This window comes from Staurois parvus, unplaced genomic scaffold, assembly GCF_062004578.1.
Source record: "Staurois parvus isolate SC_StPar_1 unplaced genomic scaffold, SC_StPar_1.0 ptg000439l, whole genome shotgun sequence".
NCBI lineage: Eukaryota > Metazoa > Chordata > Amphibia > Anura > Ranidae > Staurois > Staurois parvus.
Window position 1 is genome coordinate 1,066,219 of NW_028318235.1, and position 25,471 is coordinate 1,091,689.

Consider the following 25,471-nt stretch of genomic DNA (forward strand, 5'->3'; position numbering starts at 1 on the left):
ACATATATTATTTTCACCTTTTAAGTTGCATTACTGAAATAAATGAAATTTTGCATGATATTTTAATTTTTTGAGTTTCACCTGTGTGTATATATATATATATATATTGGATTGGATCATAGGGGTATGTTACATCGGGGTAGGTCAGACCCAGTGGATGTTGGATTACATGTCATATCGCCGTTGTCAATTTCTCTGATTCATGTACAATAAACTTGATTTGAGGTTAGCTCATTAGGTGTGCAGCCTATTTCCTCTCCATCCTTGTGTTTTGTTTTGTTTTTAATTTAACTACACTTCACCGCCCCCCCCCCATCACAATCCTCCCCCTGCCCCCCATCCTCCCACAACTGTCACTGTAACACAAAATTACACTGTCAAAAGTAATTCTTCCAGCGTATGGCTGCTGCCTTTGTTACTGTTTACTTGCATTGATCCTCCCTTGCGTTGCTGGCGCCAGTTTATCTTCCTCTCCCATAGTCAGGCGGTGATCACTTTACCTCACGGAAATGTATGTATGCTTTTTACACTAGTGCTGAGTGTAGGAACGCTCTGCTTCAAGTGCAGGACTTTTGGCTCGACTTTACATGTAAATTGCAAAGGTGGCATAAGCGTTCAGGAGCTGGTGAGCATGTCATGTCATGATCTACCTGTCAAACCTTGGATTTATATCAACATAAATACATATACTGTACATAGCAATACCAATGAGATAACTCTGCAGATCCAGAGCTCTTCTCTCTTCCCTCCACCTTCTTCAGTGAACAGCTTCCACTCCCCCTTCTCTATGCCCCCCATGTCAACAGCTATTTGTTGCTCTGCTTCCTCTATCTGCTCATTCATGTTCACTGACATTTTATAACTTCTTTATTATCTCATGGTATAATTGTCCCTGAACTCTATACTTCACTGCACCCCACAATCTGTATACATTTTTTACCCCCATGAACATGATACACATGATACACTTTACAAAATAATGTGTCCAGCCAGGTGTGTAACTACAGATCATGGGGTCCCTTGGTGACCTCTCTCTCTGTGGCACCTGGTAATGTCACCTCTCAACAATACTGTGATTGATCTTAATGCTAAAGTGGTTGTAAAGGCTGAAGGTTTTTCACCTTTATGCATCCTATCCCGATCCAGTGATGTGCAGTAGAGCAGAAGTTTTTCCATGTCTCTGCCTCCTCATTGGCAATGGCTCCACTGCTGTCAATCACAACCGGTGAGAAGGGAGTCGGGGGGTCGGGGCTGAGCAACTCTGTTTGTGTCTCATAGACACACAGAGGCACATACCAATGCCCCCAATAACAAGCAGCTTGAATTGGTGGCACTTTGGCAGGAGGGGGCAAAGAGAATGATGGGACCTGCTCTGTGAAAAACCATTGCACCGATAAGGTAAATATAACATGTTTGTTATTTAAAGAAAAAAAAAAGTTGAACCTTTACAATCACTTTAAATATAGCTAAGTAAGGTAGAAAAGGAGCTCTTAACATAGTGCACTGCTATAGACAAGTGCAGAGCCAGATCACCCACAAGGTGACTTAGGCATTGGCATACGGCCTGGCGGCTTTCCAAGGATCCTCTCAGTAGCTTTTACAAGTGGCAGATCACTATGGAAACTCAGTCAACCGCACCAATCCTGACAACTTGAACCAGCAGGCTGCAGGTGGAAAAGGCAGGAACTCTTTCTACAGCCTGAGAGCTATGACTACCCTGCCAATTGTGTGGGTTCCAGGCCATACAGAAATAATAAGATAAGTTTGGCTGCCTCTGCCTGAAGCCAGTGATGAAGGTGTGTAACAGCAGCTGGCTTAATACTAAAGACTGGAGGCTGAGATGTATAGCTACTCCTGCAGTGAATTGAACTTTCTGCCTGTTCTACACAGTCCCCAATGGCAGTTCACAAGTAGGCAACACAGATCACAAATGACATGTGCAGGTGACAGGGCATTTGCAAAATCTTCCCTAGGGTCCCATTTGGCCTTAATTCTGCTCAGATAAGTTGTCAGGAAAGAGAAGATCAGGATCTTAGTTCCTAAGCCTCAGTGTACATGCTAAGCACTTGAACTCAATAGCAGCCTTTCTCAACCAGGGTGCCTTGAGGTTTCTTCAGGGGTGGCTTGGCAAAATGTCTAAAAATTGCCCAAAAATTCTATACAAGCCAGATAAGTTGCCAGGAAAGAGAAGATCAGGATCTTAGTTCCTAGGCCTCAGTGTACATGCTAAGCACTTGAACTCAATAGCAGCCTTTCTCAACCAGGGTGCCTTGAGGTTTCTTCAGGGGTGCCTTGGCAAAATGTCTAAAAATTGCCCAAACATTCTATACAAGCCAGATAAGGTGTCAGGAAAGAGAAGATCAGGATCTTAGTTCCTAGGCCTCAGTGTACATGCTAAGCACTTGAACTCAATAGCAGCCTTTCTTAAACAGGGTGCCTTGAGGTTTCTTCAGGGGTGCCTTGGCAAAATGTCTAAAAATTGCCCAAAAACTCTATACAAGCCAGAGGGTGGAAATAGCCTGCCTTTTAGTTACACAAACCCACAGGTTTTCATTGTGCACCATTACGACCTTCTAGCCACCGGCATCCTGACAGTCAGTGACATCAGTTGATAAGGAGGATGTCAGCTACCTCCACAGCATCCTAGTTTGACCCTTCCCTGCCCCTCTCCATCAGTACTGGGGTCACATTAGCTCAGTGATGGAGAAAAACTGAGGAGAAGAGAAACACTAGAATACTGGTCAGTACCAGTGTGCAAAAGTGTATTTGCTTAGGAAGAATAAATTGCCTCTAATGTTGTGTGTCCTACATGTGTGGATGTTGCTGTGTTATATAAAACTATTAGAATCATTTTTCACATTTTAGAATTTGGTGCCTTTTAAAATTATGAACAGTCTTGAGGCACCCCATTTTAGAAGGGTGCCTCAGGACTGTCCATAATTTTAAAGGGTGCCTCGGTACTGTCCATAATTTTAAAGGGTGCATTGACCGAAAAAAGGTTGAGAAACACTGCTCTATAGCAATCAAGTACTGAGAGAGGTGGTCTAGTAATTAAAAAAAACAAAAACACGAGTTGTTATGACCATCTGAATTTTTTTATATTGCTATATAATTTAAATAATTGCACGATATTTCTCTATAACCCTAATACAGACTTCTTTTCTTTAAAATTAAAGTGGAATTCCACTTAAAATCAAATGCTGCCCTTGTTTAGCATATAAAAGAACTAAAACTTTTATATTATGTGTTTTTTAAATTGCTGATCGTCTATGTTAGGAATAACAATCTAATCTTTACAATTAGATATCCTCTGAGCTGTACCAACAATGGTGTGCCTGTGCAGCAGAATGTGGCTGCTTCCAGGCACTTCCTTAAACTGTTGTTGGTGTCTCTGTATTCATCTGAGAAGAGTTCCGATTAGCCCCACTCCCTTTCCACCCTTGTCCCACCTGGCTCCATCCCTATCCCGCCAAACCCTGCCCCCATCCCACCTGGACATCAACAGGAATGTTCTGTCAGCTCCTCCTAGCATTGTTTTGGCTTGCAGACACTACCAACAGCCGCACTGTCTGTAAAAAATTATGTGCTTTGCGGTCATGTGACAAACATTTTGTAAGCAAAAAAGGTACAAAAAAGCATCTATTTACAATTTCATACATTACTTTACACTTTACTTGTATTAGGATATATTATTGCTGAAGGGTGGGTTAAAGCAGGTCTACTTTAATAGCCAACTAGGATCTGCGGCAGAAGGCAATAAATCAACTAAACAACTACTCCTTAGTGCTTAAAGAAAGAAAAGGGGGTCTGTGGCTAACAATCCTGAAGACTCTTCATGTGTTTATAATGTTAGCTCTTTTAGACTCTTTTACACAGAAGTAGAATATCACTTGCACTGACAACCTTTCCAACCCCAAAAAATGGATATCTTCACATGCACGCAGATTGTCTTTGTTTAGTTTTCCTCATTGACCTCACTAATGTGGCCCACTCTCACCCCTAGCATGGTCTGCTATGGCTATTATGCCACTGTGTTCAGCTAAAATATTATGTTGTTGGTCAGTAATGCATACCATATGTTGAATTACCAGAGGTCATAAACCATTTAACTATTCAGCCTAAATTAACCAATTCATGAGTGGGCACACATTCACTAGTAAACAAAACATGACATTAAACTTCTATATTAGTCTCTACCCATCAATTGCTTTTATTGTTTCTTTTTTACCTGGAGTGTCTCTTAAAAAAACTATTCAGAACATACAAGATAAATGAATGGATATGTAGCATTTCCCATAATTTATGTCTTTCTCAGATGGATACATTAGAACAAGTAGGGGAATCATTCAGTGGGATGGCTCGATGTCCTTATGATCCAAAACATGGAAATGTTGCTCTCTTTGCAGGTAAGCACTGTTAAAAATGTTACCCATTTGAATCCAGTATGGTTTACATTTAACATTTTAACATAATAACCAGAATGTGTTAAATGCTATACTAATGTACCCTCAGCATATATAACTAAAAAGTATATTAAATGAACTATAAGTAGAGCTTCTGTCAGTTTTATTAAACTAGTTTTACTCTTTTGCTTGTCAATGGTTAAAGCTGAACTCTGGAATAAGCAAATATTGGCTAAATACAAGAGACATGTATTCTTACCTAAATCTTTGTATGCTTTGTGTATTTTTTACAGAACTGTGTATCAATCCAGTATGAGATTAGGTTCACGCTATTGTGGGTTTGTGGGCTACATTTACACATGCATGGCAGCTCATTCAATCGAATTACCTACTACGCCTATGTTTCATGCCAAAAAATAGTTCCTGCAGAATTTTGAAAATGCAGCAGCTGGGAAATTGCATGGTACAAAACATGCAATTTCCCTGCAGATCCTGTACATGCAAATGCGCTGCATTTTTAGATGCGTGGGGGTGCCATTAAGAACAAATAGCAGCCCCGTGTATTTTTAAAGAACAACGTGTTTGGCTGTGGGTGGTTACGGGTGTGGGAACAGATGCAATACCCACAACCACCCAAAATAGTGTGCACCTACTGTTCAGAAGCTTCATATAATAAAGACTGGTCATTGCAGCTCTTCATACTTGTACAAGGTGACTGAATCTCGTGTCTGTTCCCTTCTGTAATATTTGCATGCAGCCTGTAGTGAGTGGGCCTGCCATTCCCCTCCCACAGCTTTGGTTTCTGCACAGACCATGAGGAGCACAGTGATGTTGTCATTGTGTCATTGGTACTTTAATAATATATACCAGAATTTGAAAAGGCATCTGGTGAACACTAAGTGGATATTTATTTTGTATTATGAATATATATATATATATATATATATATAGTATATATGTAGCACTAGCCCCTTAGGAGACGCTGGTCATGGGGGCCCAGAAGTTGCCAATTTAGAACAAGCAGTCCCGGATGAGAAGCTAGTTGGGTTTTCCACTTGACTGCCTTCTCCCCTTATCTGACCTAGGGGGTGTAGGAGTACTCACACTGTCCTTTCCTGTCAGCTTGGTGGATTGGTGGCTGTCTTCAGGCCTTACGCTGGGCTGGCCCCTTCCCTGCTTCTCAGGATGTCCTCCCTAAGACATGGTGGAGCAGTGAAGGTCCTCTCTTCTAGCAACCTGCCTATAGGTAGGCCCCCTCCCAGGCTCCAAACTCCAGCTCCTCACGCCATCATCCACCCAATACTTAGCTATGTGATACTTAAGGGTTGCCTTGGTCACCATGCCCAGCCTCCTGCCAGGGGATTGGCCAAGGTCCCTCAAGCAAGCAGAGCTGAGCCTCCTCCACTCCTCTTCCAGAAAGTTCCTTAAAGTGTTACTAAACCCAGGACCCTGCATTCACTATATTTGGTCTCCCACAGTACACAGAACTTGGAAATGCAATTATTTTAGTAAATATAAACTGTTAAAAACCTTTTCTCATCAGCAGTTAGAGAAGTCTTGTGACTTCTATCAGTGTTCAGCAAAGCACTGATTAAAGCTTGTAGGAGGAGTTTTCTTTCTGCTCTAGGAGGATACAGAAACCTTGACCTCTGTCTGGACAATGCTGATTGACCCTGTGCTGATCACATGTACTCTCCCAAGGAAGAAAAAAAACCTCTCTAGCCATACACAAAAGTGAGCATGTGCAGAGTGTCTCCACATGAGATATCTTATCAGGAGATAAGAGGGGGACACTGGAAGAAAGAAAGGATCAGAGAAGTCAGGGTCAAACCTCATTTTTACACAATGCAGAGGACTAACGTTTCACAGTGAGTAAGTCAAGCATACTTTACTGCATATACAGACTGATTTTACTGTTGTGGGTTTAGTAACACTTTAAGTTTCTAAAAGGGTGGGAGGGCTCCAGAAGCTCTGACCTATAGACCCACCTAGCCTGTCCTGAGGTGAACTCCTGCCTCACTCATGGGCTGACTCATCCCAGGCTACTACTCAGCATCTATCTAAAAAATAAAACAACACACATCCTAGCTAACTAAACTTGGAGGGCGATACACACACGCACATATATATATATATATATATTCCTAAATTAAAGTTTTCATGCTTAGACTTGAGCTTTAACACAGGGGATACCATTGGCTAGTTTACATCAAGTAATGCCATATCAGTTTAGCATTCAGGATGAAGGTAAAACGCAGATTTTCTACATTTTTATGTATTTTCACATTTTTATGTATACATAATTGTTACAGTGTAACACCTAAAATGGTGTATTAGGATATTATGTAGCTTTTGAGCTACCCTGTATGCACTATATTGCAATATATTTGCAAAAACAGTGTATGTTGCCTTTCAAAATGTTATATTATGGCCTATGGTAAATATTCATAGAATATTAATGCTTTTAACTGTATTAAATATGTAGCACTTACCCCCAGAGGAACCGCTTGGTATAACGGCACTCTGTTCTTTGCCACAAGTTTGAACAGCTTTTTTCCCTTGTTAAGTAAAGAACTTGCTGCACACCCCTATGAGAACACAAGTATTAGTATCCTACACACAACTATGTTAGGGTATCAGGAAATAAGCACCAAACTGCTCAACTGTAAGTAAAGAGAGTATATTGTCATAGGTTAAAACTGAATAACAAGGTCAACATGGCACATTAGTGCATATCTGGTGGGAATGCCCTCAATTATTTTCCTATATATACCTTTTCTGGATGGACATTAGAACCCAAATCAAAGCCATCCTAGATATAGATAATCCAGATTCCTTACTGCATGTCTTATTTCATGTTCCCTCTGTTCCTCTATTCCATGATCCTAGACTACTGGAGGAAATCTTAGTTACCTTGTCATTTGGACTGGGTTCGGCTGGTGACAAATATAATGGATGTGGAGGAATGGATGCCTAAATGCAAAGATAAATATGAAAGGTTCTACTCCATCTGGGCCACATATATTTACTACAACTCCAGTTCCTCAGGAACTCTTCCCTGTGTGTATCCTTGCCTCTTTTACCTGGGTGCTGACCATGATGCATCTGCCTGATAGACTTTAGGTATGCCTTACAGTCAGAAACCTCTGTACTTGGTAGAGATGACTTTAGCAACATAGGTTTCTTTATTGTACATTACGAGACACAGAGCAGGCTGCTCATGACTATGTAGATTATATGCCACTTATGAATGGACACTGGCAGATCGATCAAACAGGACGTCCCCCCCTATATACAGTGAAGGAAATACGTATTCGATCCCCTGTTGATTTTGAATGTTTTCCCACTCACAAAGAAATGATCAGTCTAAAAATTGAATGGTAGATGAACTGTAACACTGATAGACAGAATAGCAACACAAATTTCAAAAGAAATGCATGTCCAACAAATTATGCACTAATTTGCATGTTCATGAGGGAAATAAGTATTTGATCCCCTATCATTCAGCAGGATTTCTGGCTACCAGGTGTCTTTCATACAGGTAACAGCTGAGATTAGAAGCAGTCTCTTAAAGGGAGTGCTGCTAATCTCATTTTGTTACCTGTATAAAAGACACCTGTCCACAGGAGCAATCAAACAATCAGATTCCAAACTCTCCAACATGGCAAAGACCAAAGAGATGTCCAAGGATGTCAGGGATAAGATTGTAGATCTGCACAAGGCTGGAGTGAGCTACCAAACTATCGCCAAGCAGCTTGGTGAGAAGGTGACAACAGTTGGTGCAATCATTCGCAAATGGAAGAAACACAAAACAACTGTCAGTCTCCCTAGTTCTGTTGCACCATGCAAGATCTCACCTCGTGGAGTGTCAATGATCATGAGAACAGTGAGGAATCATCCCAGAACTACACGTGAGGATCTTGTCAATGATCTCCAGGCAGGTGGGACCACAGTCACCAAGAAAACAATTGGTAACACACTACGCCGACAAGGATTGAAATCCTGCAGTGCCCTCAAGGTCCCTCTGCTCAAGAAAGCACATGTCCAAGCCCGTCTGAAGTTTGCCACTGAACCTCTGAATGATGCAGAGGAGGACTGGTTGAAAGTGTTGTGGTCAGATGAGACCAAAATCAAGCTCTTTGGCATCAACTCAACTTGCAAGGTTTGGAGGAGGAGGAATTCTGCCTATGACCCCAAGAACACCATCCCAACTGTCAAACATGGTGGTGGAAACATTCTGCTTTGGGGGTGTTTTTCTGCTAAGGGGACAGGACAACTGCACCGCATCAAAGGGACGATGGATGGAGCAATGTACCATCAAATCTAGGGTGAGAACCTTCTTCCCTCAGACAGGGCATTGAAAATGGGTCGTGGATGGATGTTCCAGCATGACAATGACCCAAAACACACGGCCAAGGCAACAAAGGAGTGGCTCAAAAAGAAGCACATTAAGGTCCTGGAGTGGCCTAGCCAGTCTCCAGACCTTAATCTGATTGAAAATCTGTGGAGGGAGCTGAAAGTTCGAGTTGCCAAATGTCAGCCACCAAACCTTAATGACTTGGAGAGGATCTGCCAAGAGGATTGGGCCAAAATCCCTCCTGAGATGTGTGCAAACCTGGTGGCCAGCTACAGGAAATGTCTGACCTCTGTGATTGCCAACAAGGGATTTGCCACCAAGTGTTAAGTCATGTTTTGTGAAGGGGATCAAATACTTATTTCCCTCATGAACATGCAAATCAGTGCATAATTTGTTAGACATGCACTTCATATACTTCAGTTTTTTCGCCAGGTGGATGGTCACTGATGTGCTGTATGTGCTCTTGGAGCATATTAGAGGTCTGGAAAATCAGGGACTTATATCGAATCCATTTGAAAAGCTGTTAGCCAAAATGGATGGTACCCGAGCCTTCTTGGTTAGGAGAGAAGAGTCCTCAAGATTTGCCCGTGATGCAGCCTCACGGCACTGGACCCTGCATGATGGAACCCTGTACAGTATTTGTTCCTTACCAAGGTGCTTTCCAGCAGGGTGCTATACAGGCTCAAGGAGGTGGACCCAAGATGTAAGGGGGACTGAGTCTTTAAAAGTCTTTTATGATGGAGCCCGCCATGATGGGTGAAAGTTGGACTCCTGTTATGACTCAGAGTCCTGCGGCGGGAATGGTAAGTTTAAATTTGCAGTGTTTCTTTGAACATCTGTCTGGGTATTCTCCTGGTGGCCACTGGGGTAGTGTGCTGTTTGGTCTAGCAGGGCCATGCTCTGTGTGTCTCTGAAGGAGTATTGGGCTTCAGTTTTCTCCTCCAGCCACTAGAAGCCACTGGGCTACTCTCTATAGCCTACCCTTGTGCAGTGGAGGAAGGAAGTAGAGGGGTGGCCATTCTGGCTTTTGGTTTAAGTCACATGTGGGCTGACGGATCAGTAAGGGTCCTGAATGATAGCAGGGACACGGAACAGTCTATGGCTGGATGATGATGTGTAAGTATTACCTGGGGGGGCAGCTGCATGGCCAGACAGGACACAATTTTACACTGTATTAGCTTGCATAATCCCGAAGGACTTGTACAACTGTTTCTCATATACTCCATGCATGGGTATCAGTGCACTTAAAGGGGTTGGTTCTCCAGAGTAGCTCACATTTGATTTGCAGAAGCTTACATTTAGGCTGCACTGAAGCGGCATAAAGGCTGCATTCAGCCTGAGTTTGATGCACTGTATATGTGCTTGACTAGCTCTGCAAACTAGTATGGAGCCAAGTGCAGTTAATTTTTAAACAGTTATTTGATGAAACAATACACTTCTAGAAAGCAGGGCAGTTGCAGCATTGTATTACATTATTGCATGCATACTTGCATAAATATTTGAACTGTATATTTGCATAATCTGCATACATACATGCATACCTAATGCATAAACTGCATATGTACACGCATACTTAAATGCATAAACTGCATATTTACATGCATACTTGCATAGACTGCATACTTGTACTTGCATAAATTGCATACTTGCATGCATACTTCTGTGAATAACATACTAGTATAATCTGCATACTTGCATAGCTGAGTAACTGTATACTTGCATAAACTAAACTGCATAAATGCACACTTGTATACCTGCATAACGTGTATACCTATACGTCAGGTCCATAAATATTGGGACATCGACACAATTCTAACATTTTTGGCTCTATACACCACCACAATGGATTTGAAATGAAACGAACAAAAGAGCTGTCACTATCAGTGAAGCAAGCCATCATTAGGCTGAAAAAACAAAACAAACCCATCAGAGAGATAGCAAAAACATTAGGCGTAGCCAAAACAACTGTTTGGAACATTCTTAAAAAGAAGGAATGCACCGGTTAGCTCAGCAACACCAAAAGACCCGGAAGACCACGGAAAACAACTGTGGTGGATGACCGAAGAATTCTTTCCCTGGTGAAGAAAACACCCTTCACAACAGTTGGCCAGATCAAGAACACTCTCCAGGAGGTAGGTGTATGTGTGTCAAAGTCAACAATCAAGAGAAGACTTCACCAGAGTGAATACAGAGGGTTCACCACAAGATGTAAACCATTGGTGAGCCTCAAAAACAGGAAGGCCAGATTAGAGTTTGCCAAACGACATCTAAAAAAGCCTTCACAGTTCTGGAACAACATCCTATGGACAGATGAGACCAAGATCAACTTGTACCAGAGTGATGGGAAGAGAAGAGTATGGAGAAGGAAAGGAACTGCTCATGATCCTAAGCATACCACCTCATCAGTGAAGCATGGTGGTGGTAGTGTCATGGCGTGGGCATGTATGACTGCCAATGGAACTGGTTCTCTTGTATTTATTGATGATGTGACTGCTGACAAAAGCATCAGGATGAACTCTGAAGTGTTTTGGGCAATATTATCTGGTCATATTCAGCCAAATGCTTCAGAACTCATTGGACGCCGATTCACAATGCAGATGGACAATGACCCAAAGCATACTGCAAAAGCAACCAAAGAGTTTTTTAAGGGAAAGAAGTGGAATGTTATGCAATGGCCAAGTTAATCACCTGACCTGAATCCGATTGAGCATGCATTTCACTTGCTGAAGATAAAACTGAAGGGAAAATGCCCCAAGAACAAGCAGGAACTGAAGACAGTTGCAGTAGAGGCCTGGTAGAGCATCACCAGGGATGAAACCCAGCGTCTGGTGATGTCTATGAATTCCAGACTTCTGTAATTGACTGCAAAGGATTTGCAACCAAGTATTAAAAAATGAAAGTTTGATTTATGATTATTATTCTGTCCCATTACTTTTGGTCCCTTAACAAGTGGGAGGCACATATGCAAACTGTTGTAATTCCTACACCGCTCACCTGATTTGGATGTAAATACCCTCAAATTAAAGCTGACAATCTGCAGTTAAAGCACATCTTGTTTGTTTAATTTCAAATCCATTGTGGTGGTGTATAGAGCCAAAAATGTTAGAATTGTGTCGATTTCCCAATATTTTTGGACCTGACTGTACCTACATAATTGCATACCTGTGTACCTGCATAGGTGCATGCTTGCTTTCATGTGTGATTGCATAGCTGTAGACCAACATGCTGTGAACATGCATCTCTGCATGACTGCATAGTTAGGTGGCAATATAGTTGCTACATTATTGACTTAAAGGGTCTCAGAAGGGGGAGGCATCTGAGAAGCAGGTGCACCGCCCATCCAGTGGGGGTTAAGCCGGCGGTGTTCGCATTGCAGGATCGACAAGCAGTGTCAGGTGTATCTGCAGCCACTGTGTTTGTCTGGCATTGCTATTAGAGATGAGCGAATTATTCAAAAATTCGATTCGGCTGATTCGCCGAATTTGCGGGAGAAATTCGATTCGATGCAAATTTATTCGCCGCAAATTTAACTTATTTAAAGGGTTTCTAGGCTTCAGAGAGCCTTTATATTAGTGCAGAACACTGTACCTTTAATTTAAATGCCCTTGGAGTCTGCTGGGGAAGAGAAATAATACTGTCAGTCAGTATGACATGCAGATGAGTGCCGTCGATCTTAGAATCACCGCACACTTCACTCATTTGGGCAGTCATGGGGCACGACGAAGAAGAAGAAGAATGAAAAGAAGAATGAAAAGAAGAAGAAGAAGAATGAAAAGAAGAATGAAAAGAAGAAGAATGAAAAGAAGAAGAATGAAAAGAAGAATGAAAAGAAGAAGAAGAAGAATGAAAAGAAGAAGAATGAAAAGAAGAATGAAAAGAAGAAGAAGAAGAATGAAAAGAAGAAGAAGAATGAAAAGAAGAAGAAGAAGAATGAAAAGAAGAATGAGAAGAAGAATGAAAAGAAGAATGAAAAGAAGAAGAATGAAAAGAAGAAGAAGAATGAAAAGAAGAATGAGAAGAAGAATGAAAAGAAGAATTAAAAGAAGAATGAGAAGAATGAAAAGAAGAATGAAAAGAAGAAGAATGAAAAGAAGAAGAAGAAGAATGAAAAGAAGAATGAAAAGAAGAAGAAGAAGAATGAAAAGAAGAAGAAGAAGAATGAAAAGAAAAAGAATGAAAAGAAGAATGAAAAGAAGAATGAAAAGAAGAAGAATGAAAAGAAGAAGAAGAAGAATGAAAAGAAGAATGAAAAGAAGAAGAAGAAGAATGAAAAGAAGAATGAAAAGAAGAAGAAGAATGAATAGAAGAATAAGAAGAATGAAAAGAAGAATGAAAAGAAGAAGAAGAATGAAAAGAAGAAGAAGAAGAATGAAAAGAAGAAGAAGAAGAAGAATGAAAAGAAGAATGAAAAGAAGAAGAAGAAGAATGAAAAGAAGAATGAAAAGAAGAAGAAGAAGAATGAAAAGAAGAAGAAGAAGAATGAAAAGAAGAATGAAAAGAAGAAGAAGAAGAATGAAAAGAAGAAGAAGAAGAATGAAAAGAAGAATGAAAAGAAGAAGAAGAAGAAGAATGAAAAGAAGAAGAAGAAGAAGAAGAAGAAGAATGAAAAGAAGAAGAAGAAGAATGAAAAGAAGAAGAATAATGAAAAGAAGAAGAATGAAAAGAAGAATGAGAAGAGGAATGAAAAGAAGAATGAAAAGAAGAATGAGAAGAATGAAAAGAAGAAGAAGAAGAATGAAAAGAAGAAGAAGAAGAATGAAAAGAAGAAGAATGAAAAGAAGAATGAAAAGAAGAAGAAGAAGAATGAAAAGAAGAAGAAGAGGAATGAAAAGAAGAAGAAGAAGAAGAAGAAGAAGAAGAAGAATGAAAAGAAGAATGAGAAGAAGAATGAAAAGAAGAATTAAAAGAAGAATGAGAAGAATGAAAAGAAGAATGAAAAAAAGAAGAATGAAAAGAAGAAGAAGAAGAATGAAAAGAAGAATGAAAAAAAGAAGAATGAAAAGAAGAAGAAGAAGAATGAAAAGAAGAATGAAAAGAAGAAGAAGAATGAAAAGAAGAAGAAGAATGAAAAGAAGAATGAAAAGAAGAAGAAGAAGAATGAAAAGAAGAATGAAAAGAAGAAGAAGAAGAATGAAAAGAAGAATGAAAAGAAGAAGAAGAAGAAGAAGAATGAAAAGAAGAATGAAAAGAAGAAAAAGAAGAATGAAAAGAAGAAGAAGAAGAATGAAAAGAAGAATGAAAAGAAGAAGAAGAAGAAGAATGAAAAGAAGAAGAATGAAAAGAAGAATGAAAAGAAGAAGAATGAAAAGAAGAAGAAGAAGAATGAAAAGAAGAAGAAGAAGAATGAAAAGAAGAATTAAAAGAAGAATGAGAAGAATGAAAAGAAGAATGAAAAAAAGAAGAATGAAAAGAAGAAGAAGAAGAATGAAAAAAAGAAGAATGAAAAGAAGAAGAAGAAGAATGAAAAGAAGAATGAAAAGAAGAAGAAGAAGAATGAAAAGAAGAAGAAGAAGAATGAAAAGAAGAATGAAAAGAAGAAGAAGAAGAATGAAAAGAAGAATGAAAAGAAGAAGAAGAAGAAGAAGAAGAATAATGAAAAGAAGAATGAAAAGAAGAAAAAGAAGAATGAAAAGAAGAAGAATGAAAAGAAGAATGAAAAGAAGAAGAAGAAGAAGAATGAAAAGAAGAAGAAGAATGAAAAGAAGAAGAAGAAGAATGAAAAGAAGAAGAATGAAAAGAAGAAGAAGAAGAATGAAAAGAAGAAGAAGAAGAATGAAAAGAAGAATGAAAAGAAGAAGAAGAAGAATGAAAAGAAGAAGAAGAATGAAAAGAAGAATGAAAAGAAGAAGAAGAAGAATGAAAAGAAGAAGAAGAAGAAAAATGAAAAGAAGAATGAAAAGAAGAAGAAGAATGAAAAGAAGAAGAAGAAGAATGAAAAGAAGAAGAAGAAGAATGAAAAGAAGAAGAAGAATGAAAAGAAGAATGAAAAGAAGAAGAAGAAGAAGAAGAAGAAGAAGAATGAAAAGAAGAAGAATGAAAAGAAGAAGAATGAAAAGAATGAGAAGAAGAATGAAAAGAAGAATGAAAAGAAGAAGAAGAAGAATGAAAAGAAGAAGAAGAAGAATGAAAAGAAGAATGAAAAGAAGAAGAAGAAGAATGAAAAGAAGAAAAAGAAGAATGAAAAGAAGAATGAAAAGAAGAAGAAGAAGAATGAAAAGAAGAAGAAGAATGAAAAGAAGAATGAAAAGAAGAAGAAGAAGAATGAAAAGAAGAAGAATGAAAAGAAGAATGAAAAGAAGAAGAAGAAGAATGAAAAGAAGAAGAAGAAGAATGAAAAGAAGAATGAAAAGAAGAAGAAGAATGAAAAGAAGAAGAAGAAGAAGAATGAAAAGAAGAAGAAGAAGAAGAAGAAGAATGAAAAGAAGAAGAAGAATGAAAAGAAGAAGAATTCCAGTAAAGCAAAAAGTGTATCTGCAGAGAGCTCCGCTATTTCTGACAGTTCTCTGACAGTTCTGACAGTTCATTTACAGCGGTTGAAACATTGTATCTATTTATTTCCGAATAAAAACATCTGTATCCTAAATGGAAACAAATAGATACAATGTTTCAACCGCTGTAAATGAACTGTCAGAACTGTCAGAGAACTGTCAGAAATAGCGGAGCTCTCTGCAGTGACACTTTTGCCGGCTGATCGGGGAAAATTCGATTCGTGCATCCGAAGTTTGCTAAAATTCGGATTCGATGCGAATCGAATTTTTCCTAATATTTGAAACGAATTCCACTTCGCCAAGTTCGATTCGCTCATCTCTAATTGCTATCTCTGGTGGCGGAGCTGCAATGGACTGCAGCCGCATCACCCTGAATACCAGATGCTGTAAGCTTTAGCCTCCAGAGTCTAAGCTGGCTGTGTTTTGAGAAGTATCTCGGGCAGAGGATGCTAGGGTAGTTTCTGAGGTGATTCAAGACACTTGACAGGTTTGCAGGCCCAAAAACAAACAAGGACGTGAGGTCTATCTTAGATCTCAAGGCACTAGACATAAGTCTAGACGTCCTTCTGTCTTGAATGGGATCAGTCCTCTCAGTGGCAGCCTCTCTGCATCCTCAATGATGCATATCTTTGTGCGCCAATTTTTTCAGGCTCATCAAGGGTTTCTTTGATTTGCAGTAAAGAATTGCCTTTTTTGTCTTAGGGCACTGCCCTTTGGGCTGAACACAGCCCCCCGAGTGTTCATAAAGCTCCTAGCCCCGGTGCTGGGTTTGCTGAGTATTCGGGGGGTGTCAATCTCAGAATAGTTTAATGTTCCTTTGCTCAGGGAGCAGTCGGTTCCAAGTTTAAAAGCGAAAGGTATCCTTCAATACGTCTCTGAATGAAGAAATGGTATCTATGTTGAAGCGGTTTCCTACATGCAGTTCCACTCCAGGTCTTTTGTAGAGGAACATTCTGTTTGTCTGGATCATGAAGGTCCAAGCATTGGATTGCCGGATGGAGGGTAATTGCAGAGTTCGAATTGGTGGTTGTTTGTACGGAATCTGGTGAAGGGGTAATTTTCCTTTCAGTGATATGAAAGATAGTAACCACCGATGCCAGTCTCTCTGGGTGTGGGGCTGGTTTGGAGGTGGCTACAGCTCAGGGGACTTGGTGTCCACAGGAGAGAATACTGCCCATCATTATCTTGGAACTTCAGGCAGTATACCTTGCTCAGGATTATTGGATGAACTAGTTGCACAGGGTTCGGTCCGACAATGACACGGCAGTGTAGTATATCAACCACCAATATGGCACCAGGAGTTGTGCGGTTCAGTAAAAGGTGAATCACATTCTGTCTGGGGCATGTGCCGTCTCTGTTGGCAGTTCACATTTCAGGTATAGAAAATTGGCAGGGTTGTTTTTCCCCAGAGGTCAGAAGCTGATACCGGGGGAGTGGTCCCTGCATCCTGTTCTCAGCAATCTGCCAGCATTAAAGAACTTTGGATGTGGATACACTGACTACTGATTGAGAGTCCCACTGGCAACAGGGGTAGATGGTAACACCTTAGGAACCAATTCCTAATAATCTATGCTTTCCCCCATCTATGCTTTCCCCAGGGCAATAGATTCAACTATTGCCCTGTGTTTTGCGCAGGATTCAGGATGAGGTAACACTGATAATAGTGATAGCCGGCCTAGCCGAGGAGGGCTTGATACACCAACATAGGTCAGTGGGATGCTCCTTGGACTCCTCTGGTCCACCCAGAGCTATTGATTTGGGTTCAATAATGTATCCCGATAGGATTGAAGGCTTGGATTTTGAAGCCCAGGTCTGGAAAGAGCTGGGGGTCTTAGGTCCTTTTTTCTCTGCATTGTTGAGCACCAGGAAACCAGCTTCAAAGAGCTTCCATAACAGGATCTGGAAATCTTATTTGCCTGGCGTGAAGCCAGGAAATGGCATCTAATGTGTGTTTGAAAGATTTTTGTCCTTTTTCCAATCCGGAGGGGAAATTAAATTGACCTTAGGTACCATTAAGGGTTAGATTTTGGCTCTATTAATTTTTTTCCCAGAAACCATTATTTATCACTCATTCCCACTTGATTCGTACTTTATGCAGGGTGTAACATGGATGGTCCTGTCTGTCAGGCTGCATTTGTGTCCTTGGGACTTATTTGGTCTTGACTGTCCTTGCAGAAGCCACCTTTTGAACCAATTAAAGAAACATAATCCTTTGGCTCAGAAGGTGGCTTCTTTGATTACTATCACTTTGGCAGGAAGAGTGTCAGAGCTGGCTCTTTCATGTAAAGAGCCGGTCTTGGTCTTGCATCATGGTAAGATGATATTGCATTCTCATCCATCTTCTTGCCTAGAGCGGTTTCTAGTTTTCACTTGAATCAGGACACTGTCTTGCCTTTCTTTATTCCAACTCCACAGTCGGCAGGGGAAAGATTGCTGCATACTCTAAATGTAGTTCAGGTGGTCAGGATTTAAGTTTGGCGGCACAGGTCAGGAATCCTGGTTTGTGCTGCCAGAAAGGCCCAGGAAGGGCAGGCAGCATTTAGGTCAACTATTTCTCATTGAATCCACCAGTTCATCATTCAAGCCTGTGGTTTGAGGGTAAAGTCCCACCTTTTCAGGTGATAGTGCACTCTACAAGGAGTGTAAGGACATCTTGGGCTATCTACCATCAGGCGTCAATGGCTCAGATTTGCAAGGCTGCTACATGATCTTTGGTTCATACATTCACAAGGTTTTACTAGGTTGATGTCAGAGCCATGGAAGATTCTGCCTTTGGCTGCAGCTTGTCATGTATGACTAAGTAGGACCTTGAGGATTGATATTATCCGTTTCTCGTCTGCCCTATAGCAGTAATACTGCTACAGGGCGGCACGGGCGCGCAAAATCACGTATATATACGTGATTTTGCATTTTCGGGTAGGGGGAGAACGCTCTACTAGCGTTGCTGTTCACAGCCTTGGCTGTCAGTCACCGGGTCCCAACTGGTGATTACTTGCTGGCACTCAGTGATCGTGGCTTATTACCGACGGAGGGAGAGAACTATAAGTAAACAATACAGTTGTCTCCCCGTCTGCTCCTGCACACTGCTATACATGGCTTCGCATTGCAGAGCCATGCAAAGCAGTGTGCTTACAGTAAAGTACACACACAGAACACAGTAACACAGCACATAGTTAACTTTTTGATCGTCCCACATGTTAACCCCTTCCTGCCCAGTGCCATTAGTACAGTGTCAGTACTTTTTATTACCACTGATCAATGTATTGGTGGCACTGGGGATGTCATTGACACCACGTCAGTTCACCCCATTTTTAGAATGCCTGCTGAAGTCCCGCTAATCACCACCATTATTAGTAAAAATAAAAAAAAATCCCAGTATATATACCGCCATTTGTAAATGGTATAACTTTCACGTAAACAAATTAATTTACACGTATTGGGATTTTATTTAGCAAAGACATGTAGCAGAATACATTTTGGCCTAAATTTATGACAGAATTTGAGTTTTTAATTTTTTTACTGGACATGTTTAATAGCAAAAAGTCAAAAATATTTTTTTCTCAAAATTGTCAGTCTTTTTTTTTATTGCAGAAAGAATAAAAACCGCACATGCGATCAAATACCACCGAAAGAAAGCTCAATTCGTGGGAAAATAAGGATGTAAATTTAATTTTGGTGCAGCGTTGCATGACCACAATTGTCAGCTAAAATAACGCAGCGCCGTAACGCAAAAAAATGACCTGGTCAGGAAGGGAGGTAAATCCTCTGGAGGGCAGGTGGTTATGGTGTCACCCACCCCTCATATTTTGTATTGATTTAGGACATCCCACATAGTCAGGAATATCCTGTGTTGTGTCCCATGATGTACTGTAAAGAAAATTGGAATTTTCTACATACCTGTAAAATCCATTTTTTGGAGTACATCACGGGACACAGAGGTATATAGGGGAAGACTTACAGTTTGATTCGTCTGCCAGTGTCCATTCACCAGAATGTGTCTTATAACCCACATAGTCATGAATAGCCTGCTCTGTGTCCCGTCGTATACTCCAAGAAATGGATTTTACAAGTAAGTGCGTAGAAAAAATCTAATTTTCTCATCAAGGATTCAGGTTTGAGTCCTGTTTGGATTATTTGCTTTCTTTTTGTTTGTTTTGGTTATTTTACCACTGCAATATGCACTATTACTGGATCTCTAGCACATAGAAACCCATCTCTGTGCTAATTGTGACATTGAATGATACACCTGGCTCCCTCGGGATTCCTTCCATTATGTAGTCCTGATTCTGTTTGGTAGGGGTATACCCTTAATATACACTATATTGCCAAAAGTATTGGGACACCCCTCCAAATCATTGGATTCAGGTGTTCCAATCACCTCCATGAGCACAGGTGTATAAAATCAAGCACCTAGGCATGCAGACTGCTTCTACAAACATTTGTGAAAGAATGGGTCGCTCTCAGTAGCTCCGTAAATTCAAGCGTGGCACTATGATAAGTTGCCACCGGTGCAATAAGTCCGTCTGTGAAATTTCTTTGCTACTAAATATTTCATGGTCAACTGTTAGCGGTATTATAACAAAATGGAAGCAACTGGGAACAACAGCAACTCAGCCACGAAGTGGTAGGCCACGTAAAATGACAGTGCGGGGTCAGCGCATGTTCAAGTGCAAAGAAGTTGCCAGCTGTCTGCAGAGTCAATGGCTAAAGACATCCAAACTTTGTGTGGCCTTCAGATTAGCACAATAAAAGTGCATAGAGAGCTTCATGGAATGGGTTTCCATGACCGAGCAGCTGCATCCAAGCCTTACATCACCAAGTGCAATTCTGCGTCGGATGCAGTAGTGTAAAGCACGCTGCCACTGGACTTTAGAGCAGTGGAGACGTGTTCTCTGGAGTGATGAATCACTCTTCTCTGTCTGGCAATCCGATAGACATGTCTGGGTTTGGCGGTTGCCTGGAGAACGGTACTTGCCTGTCTGCATTATTTATATTCCATTGTGTTAATTGATAAAAAATAAACTATTAACACTTTCCTTTCTGAAAACACAGCAGTGTGTGGGTGTGAATATTTAACCAAAGAGAGACACCTCTGGCTATTACTAACTCAGTTCAAGGTCCCTGTGAAGGAGTTGGTGGTACCTGGATCCTGACTTGCAACCTTTAGCAGGCTTATCAGTGGGGTCCAGTCTTTATGGTGGTGCACATCTGTATAGTCATGTGATTTTGAAACTACTAGGTAGATGGTATTTCTTTTTCCTGTTCTATTGGCAGCGGTAAAATCAAACATAACAGCAGTTGCTCACCAGTCACAGTAACACAGCAAACCTTGGTCTGGACATTCAGATCTGTGATCCCTTTTTCTCTGCATTTAGGATGATGCTGCTCCTCAGCACTCCAGTCTCAGACAGCAACTGGCACACAGTAGAGCATGTGTACCCATTGACACCCTCACAGCAAGAGAAAGTTTGAGGAAGTCAACCTGAAAAAACTGCTCACTCATTCCTCCTTTGAAAATGCTCTCTCTGGGAATTGTAGACATTGCCCCTTTGGCTCTTTTTCACCCGTCTGCTGCCTGGATGGATGTTGAATGACACTGAAAGCTGGCATAAGAATCTTGTAAAGGCACATAAACCACTGCAGGACAGTGTCTCCATCTGGCCAGCTAAGCACCTGGCTAGACACTCCCCCCACCAAAAAATATTTTGTCCCCAAAGAATGGATTAAGTCCAGTAACACCCAAGTGTCCACAACCTATCAAATATCCTAAATGAACATTAAGGAACACCATCAATCATTTTAAGGAATCAGATAACTTATATTCAAAGGATAGAGGATATATTCATTGTTATATCAATTAGCAAAGCAACCTCCCTTAAGGAAATTGGTTGCCTTGACTTTAAACCATGGATATCAGGATGGCCCACCTAGGTGTGTCAAGTGGTGATCCAGAGTTATTCTCCAATGAAGCTGTTGTGGAAATAATTGGTATTTTTTGAGTCCTTCGAGTGGTGAATATACTCTCCTCCTCCTCTGATTGAATCAGAAATCTGACTTTTTGGGGGGCAGATTGACCTTTTAGTTCTTTGTTCTTTTGGCTCAGGAGACCCTTCTTTGGCAGATTCTTCATCTGGTTCAAGGGATGATTCTTTACATGGTGGCTCAGAAAGTTCTTCTTGACATTCTGGTTCATAGGCCTAAGACTTGAGGGTCCTTGGATTGCTCTTGGCAGAAGTACTGGGTGGGGTGACATCCATAGGCACAGATGGCCACAACCAGTCCATACAGGCATCTTCTTTTTTACTGTTTTCATCTTCCTCTGCAGCTGAGGAAGAAGACTGTACAATCCATACAAGTGGTCATCAGAGTCATCAGAGGCACCTCAGGCAATCCCAATACGTTTTCATGATGATATGCATCAGTGTTCTTTATGCTTATTTCCTGTGATTATTCTGGACAACATTAAAAGCACTTTCTTTTTGACTTACTCCATTGAGGTTGTGGATAATATGGTTGTATAGTGGATTTTATCTCCCAAACATAACCATATCCTGTGGTCTCATTCTCGGTGCTGTTGTAAGTATGCACAACTGCTGAGATGTGCCTGCTCCAGTGTTGTTTCTTATCTGTGGTAAGAGTCCCCAAGCATGTTTAGAAGGGTGTGGTTGAACCTTTTTCTGTCTGAGGATCCCATTGAGGATGATAGGAGGTTGTTCTGGACCCAACAGATTCAGCAGCTTTTTGATGAATTGGCTTTCAAAGTCTCTTCCTTGATCTGAATGGATTCTTAAGGCTGCCCGTAATGAAGAAAGGGCTCTTCCTCTTTATTTCTGACCGTGGCCACTAGTCTTCAGACTTGTTCAAGAGTCCCCATCAGTAGACCACTCTGCATAATTTTAGTCAATCCCATTGTTTATAGACCATGCATGCTTCTTTTGTAGTATCCACTTTCCTGAGCTTTCAGAATCAGACTGCAGAGAGGATCTTCCATATGGTCTGTCCTCAAATCTTTCTTAGAAAGCTTAGACAGGCCTTCATCTCTCACTTGGGTGAGGTTGCAGCCTGGGAACACCTGCAGCAGAAACCTCAATAGCCTCAGCCCCTGTCGCTCCTTTTTCATGATGCTCAACTCCTTGACACAAAGCTTGTACCCCTTCTGACATACACTGGGTCCACTTGAGGTAGTCCCAGGGTAATAAGATCTTCTTGAGTGGGCATCAGCATCTCTGTTTCTAACCTCTTGGTAATACTTCTGGCTGAAAAAGAAATCAGACAGAGCGTCCAACCATCTATACCCTGTGGCAACCAACTTGACTGTAGTAAGAAATCTATATGACAGGGAAATCAGTGCCACATCCCTATATATCAATATTAAGAAATACAGAAGAAAAAATGTACCATCAGGGACTTTGGACGCACATCATGTTATATAAAATATCTCATAATAAAATAGTATATATCTCATTGTAATATACTGTGCATAAACATAAAAAGTTTCAAAATACAAACATTAAAATCAACTACTGATCAAATAGTACATTCATATTATAAAGTGCTGATTCTTTATAGCACAATGTATTTTATGGACATTATCCACTTCTTCAGGAGCCAATGATATATAGTACTATACACAAAACCATCTAAATGAAAACATATTGATAGTAAATATATAAATTATGCAATATTCCAATATTTTCCAATTGAGGTATCACTCCAGGAACTGCTTCAGACAAAATTTTTTGGGGGTGCTCTCAGCACCTCCAGATCTGCTGGACAGAACATCGTCACGTCACTTCTCTATGATTAAGTCAGGATATGACGAAATGCGTCAGCTTGTGATGGTGAGGTGGACCGGAAGTGACACAGATCCGTAACCAGAAGTGACGTGACGGCATTCTGTCCAGCAGATCCGGAGGTGGTGAGAGCACCATGCGGCATCTGAGTCACTGAATGATGTTTTAAAAGGCGTATTGAGTTTTTAATTGCTGCAAGTGCAATATTTAGGTTACTAAAGTTGTTTACCTTAATACACGATTGGAGGGAATTTTTTTCTCTTTCTATATAACAATGGAGTGGAGTATTTACTATGATCCTGGCAACCATTCATGATAAGGGTGATTCTTTGAGGAACCTCTTGATCCCAACAATTGGATACTTTTATGGTCAGGCTAATTAAAGGCTTTGTTCTGATGAGTGCACACCTGAGAGGGGATGCATGATGGGCACAGCATGTGGTTTCAATGTATTGATACAATTTTTTCACTGGAAATTAAAGTGGACTCACATTGTAGAAATTATATTGGACTTTAATTTTTCATCACGGGACTTATTATTTATATTATATATAATTTTTTGGGAACATCACTGTTTATGTTTTTAGTCACATATATGTTTTTTAATTTTGTGCACATTATGTTTATGTTACAGGAATGTTAATGTAGACAGAAAATGACACACATGAATGCTAATTAGAGTTTAATGTATTGCATATGTCATGCGCCGCTATTAATCACTAAAATTAGGGGTGATAATTAGAGATGAGCGAAGTATTCAAAAATTCGATTCGACTGATTCGGCGAATTTGTGGAAAAATTTCGATTCGAGTCGAATATATTCGCTGCGAATTTAACTTATAAAAGGGTGTTTCTAGGCTTCAGAGAGACTTTATATTAGTGCAGAACACTGTACCTTTAATTTAAATGCCCTTGGAGTCTGCTGGGGAAGAGAAATAATACTGACAGTCAGTATGACATGCAGATGAGTGCCGTCGATCTTAGAATCACCGCACACTTCACTCATTTGGGCAGTCACGGGGCCAAAACCAGAGTGTGGAGCCACAGTGTGGCGGTGGAGGCAGCAGCAATGGGAGGCCATACAGCACCCTTTGACAAAAATGGAAACCACCAGCAGTGTGAGGAGACCTGAAAGTGGCACATGGCAGAGTGTGGCGATGGAGACAGCAGCAATGGGAGGCCGTACAGGGACCCATGAAACACTCTGGACCTGGCAGCAGCATGAGGAGGCGGTACAGGGGCCCATGACAGATTATGGGCCTGGCAGCAGCATGAGGAGTTGGTACAGGGGCCCATGGCAGATTACGGGCCTGGCAGCAGCAATGGGAGGCCGTACAGGGACCCATGACACACTCTGGACCTGGCAGCAGCATGGGGAGGCGGTACAGGGGCCCATGACAGATTACGGGCCTGGCAGCAGCATGAGGAGTCGGTACGGGGGCCCATGACACACTCTGGACCTGGCAGCAGCATGAGGAGGCGGTACAGGGGCGCATGACAGATTACGAGCCTGGCAGCAGCAACTTGGACAGGAGGACGTTCAGCTTCTGCACCGTCGGGTGCGTGCTCGCAACCTGTTGTCTCTTGGAAACGGATTCCAAGAAAGACTGCTGACGGAATCCATGAAGAGGAGTAGCAGGAGAAGGAGCATCTGAACGAGCGGAATATGCTAACAAGCGACAACAGGGGCCCATGACAGATTACGGGCCTGGCAGCAGCATGAGGAGTCGGTACGGGGGCCCATGGCATATTAGGGGCCTGGCAGCAGCTATGGGAGGCCCGTAATCTGCCAGCACCCTATGACAAAAAATGGAACACACCAGCAGTGTGAGGAGACCTGAAAGTGGCACATGGCAGAGTGTGGCGATGGAGACAGCAGCAATGGGAGGCCGTACAGGGACCCATGACAGACTCTGGACCTGGCAGCAGCATGAGGAGGCGGTATAGGGGCCCATGGCAGATTAGGGGCCTGGCAGCAGCTATGGGAGGCCCGTAATCTGCCAGCACCCTATGACAAAAAATGGAACCCACCAGCAGTGTGAGGAGACCTGAAAGTGGCACATGGCAGAGTGTGGCGATGGAGACAGCAGCAATGGGAGGCCGTACAGGGACCCATGAGAGACTCTGGACTTGGCAGCAGCATGAGGAGGCGGTAAAGGGGCCCATGGCAGATTAGGGGCCTGGCAGCAGCTATGGGAGGCCCGTAATCTGCCAGCACCCTATGACAAAAAATGGAACACACCAGCAGTGTGAGGAGACCTGAAAGTGGCACATGTTTGGGGCATGATTCATGGCGGATTTAGTCAGTTGTGTCAGGAACTGGTGGTTTGAAATCCAGACTAATCCACGCCTGATTCATTTTCACAAACGTGAGTCTCTCCACACTTTGGGTGGACAGTCGTGTCCTCCGCGGAGTTGCAATACCTCCTG

General features: G+C 41.4%; 1 protein-coding gene and 1 long non-coding RNA gene across 9 annotated transcripts in view; both read left to right on the forward strand.

Annotated features, from left to right (window-relative positions):
- Positions 1–25,471, forward strand: part of SEMA6B (semaphorin 6B) — a 1,127,599-nt gene that overhangs the window by 775,920 nt on the left and 326,208 nt on the right. For all 8 annotated transcript variants that reach the window (XM_089687856.1, XM_089687855.1, XM_089687854.1 and 5 more), the window contains one exon: positions 4,316–4,406. In XM_089687856.1, coding sequence (XP_089543982.1) covers positions 4,316–4,406 — 91 coding nt within the window. The remainder of the gene's footprint in view (positions 1–4,315; positions 4,407–25,471) is intronic.
- On the forward strand, positions 4,413–12,598 carry LOC149454030 (uncharacterized). Its single transcript, XR_016314380.1, has 2 exons — positions 4,413–7,467; positions 9,426–12,598. It is a non-coding gene; the product is annotated as an uncharacterized LOC149454030 (long non-coding RNA).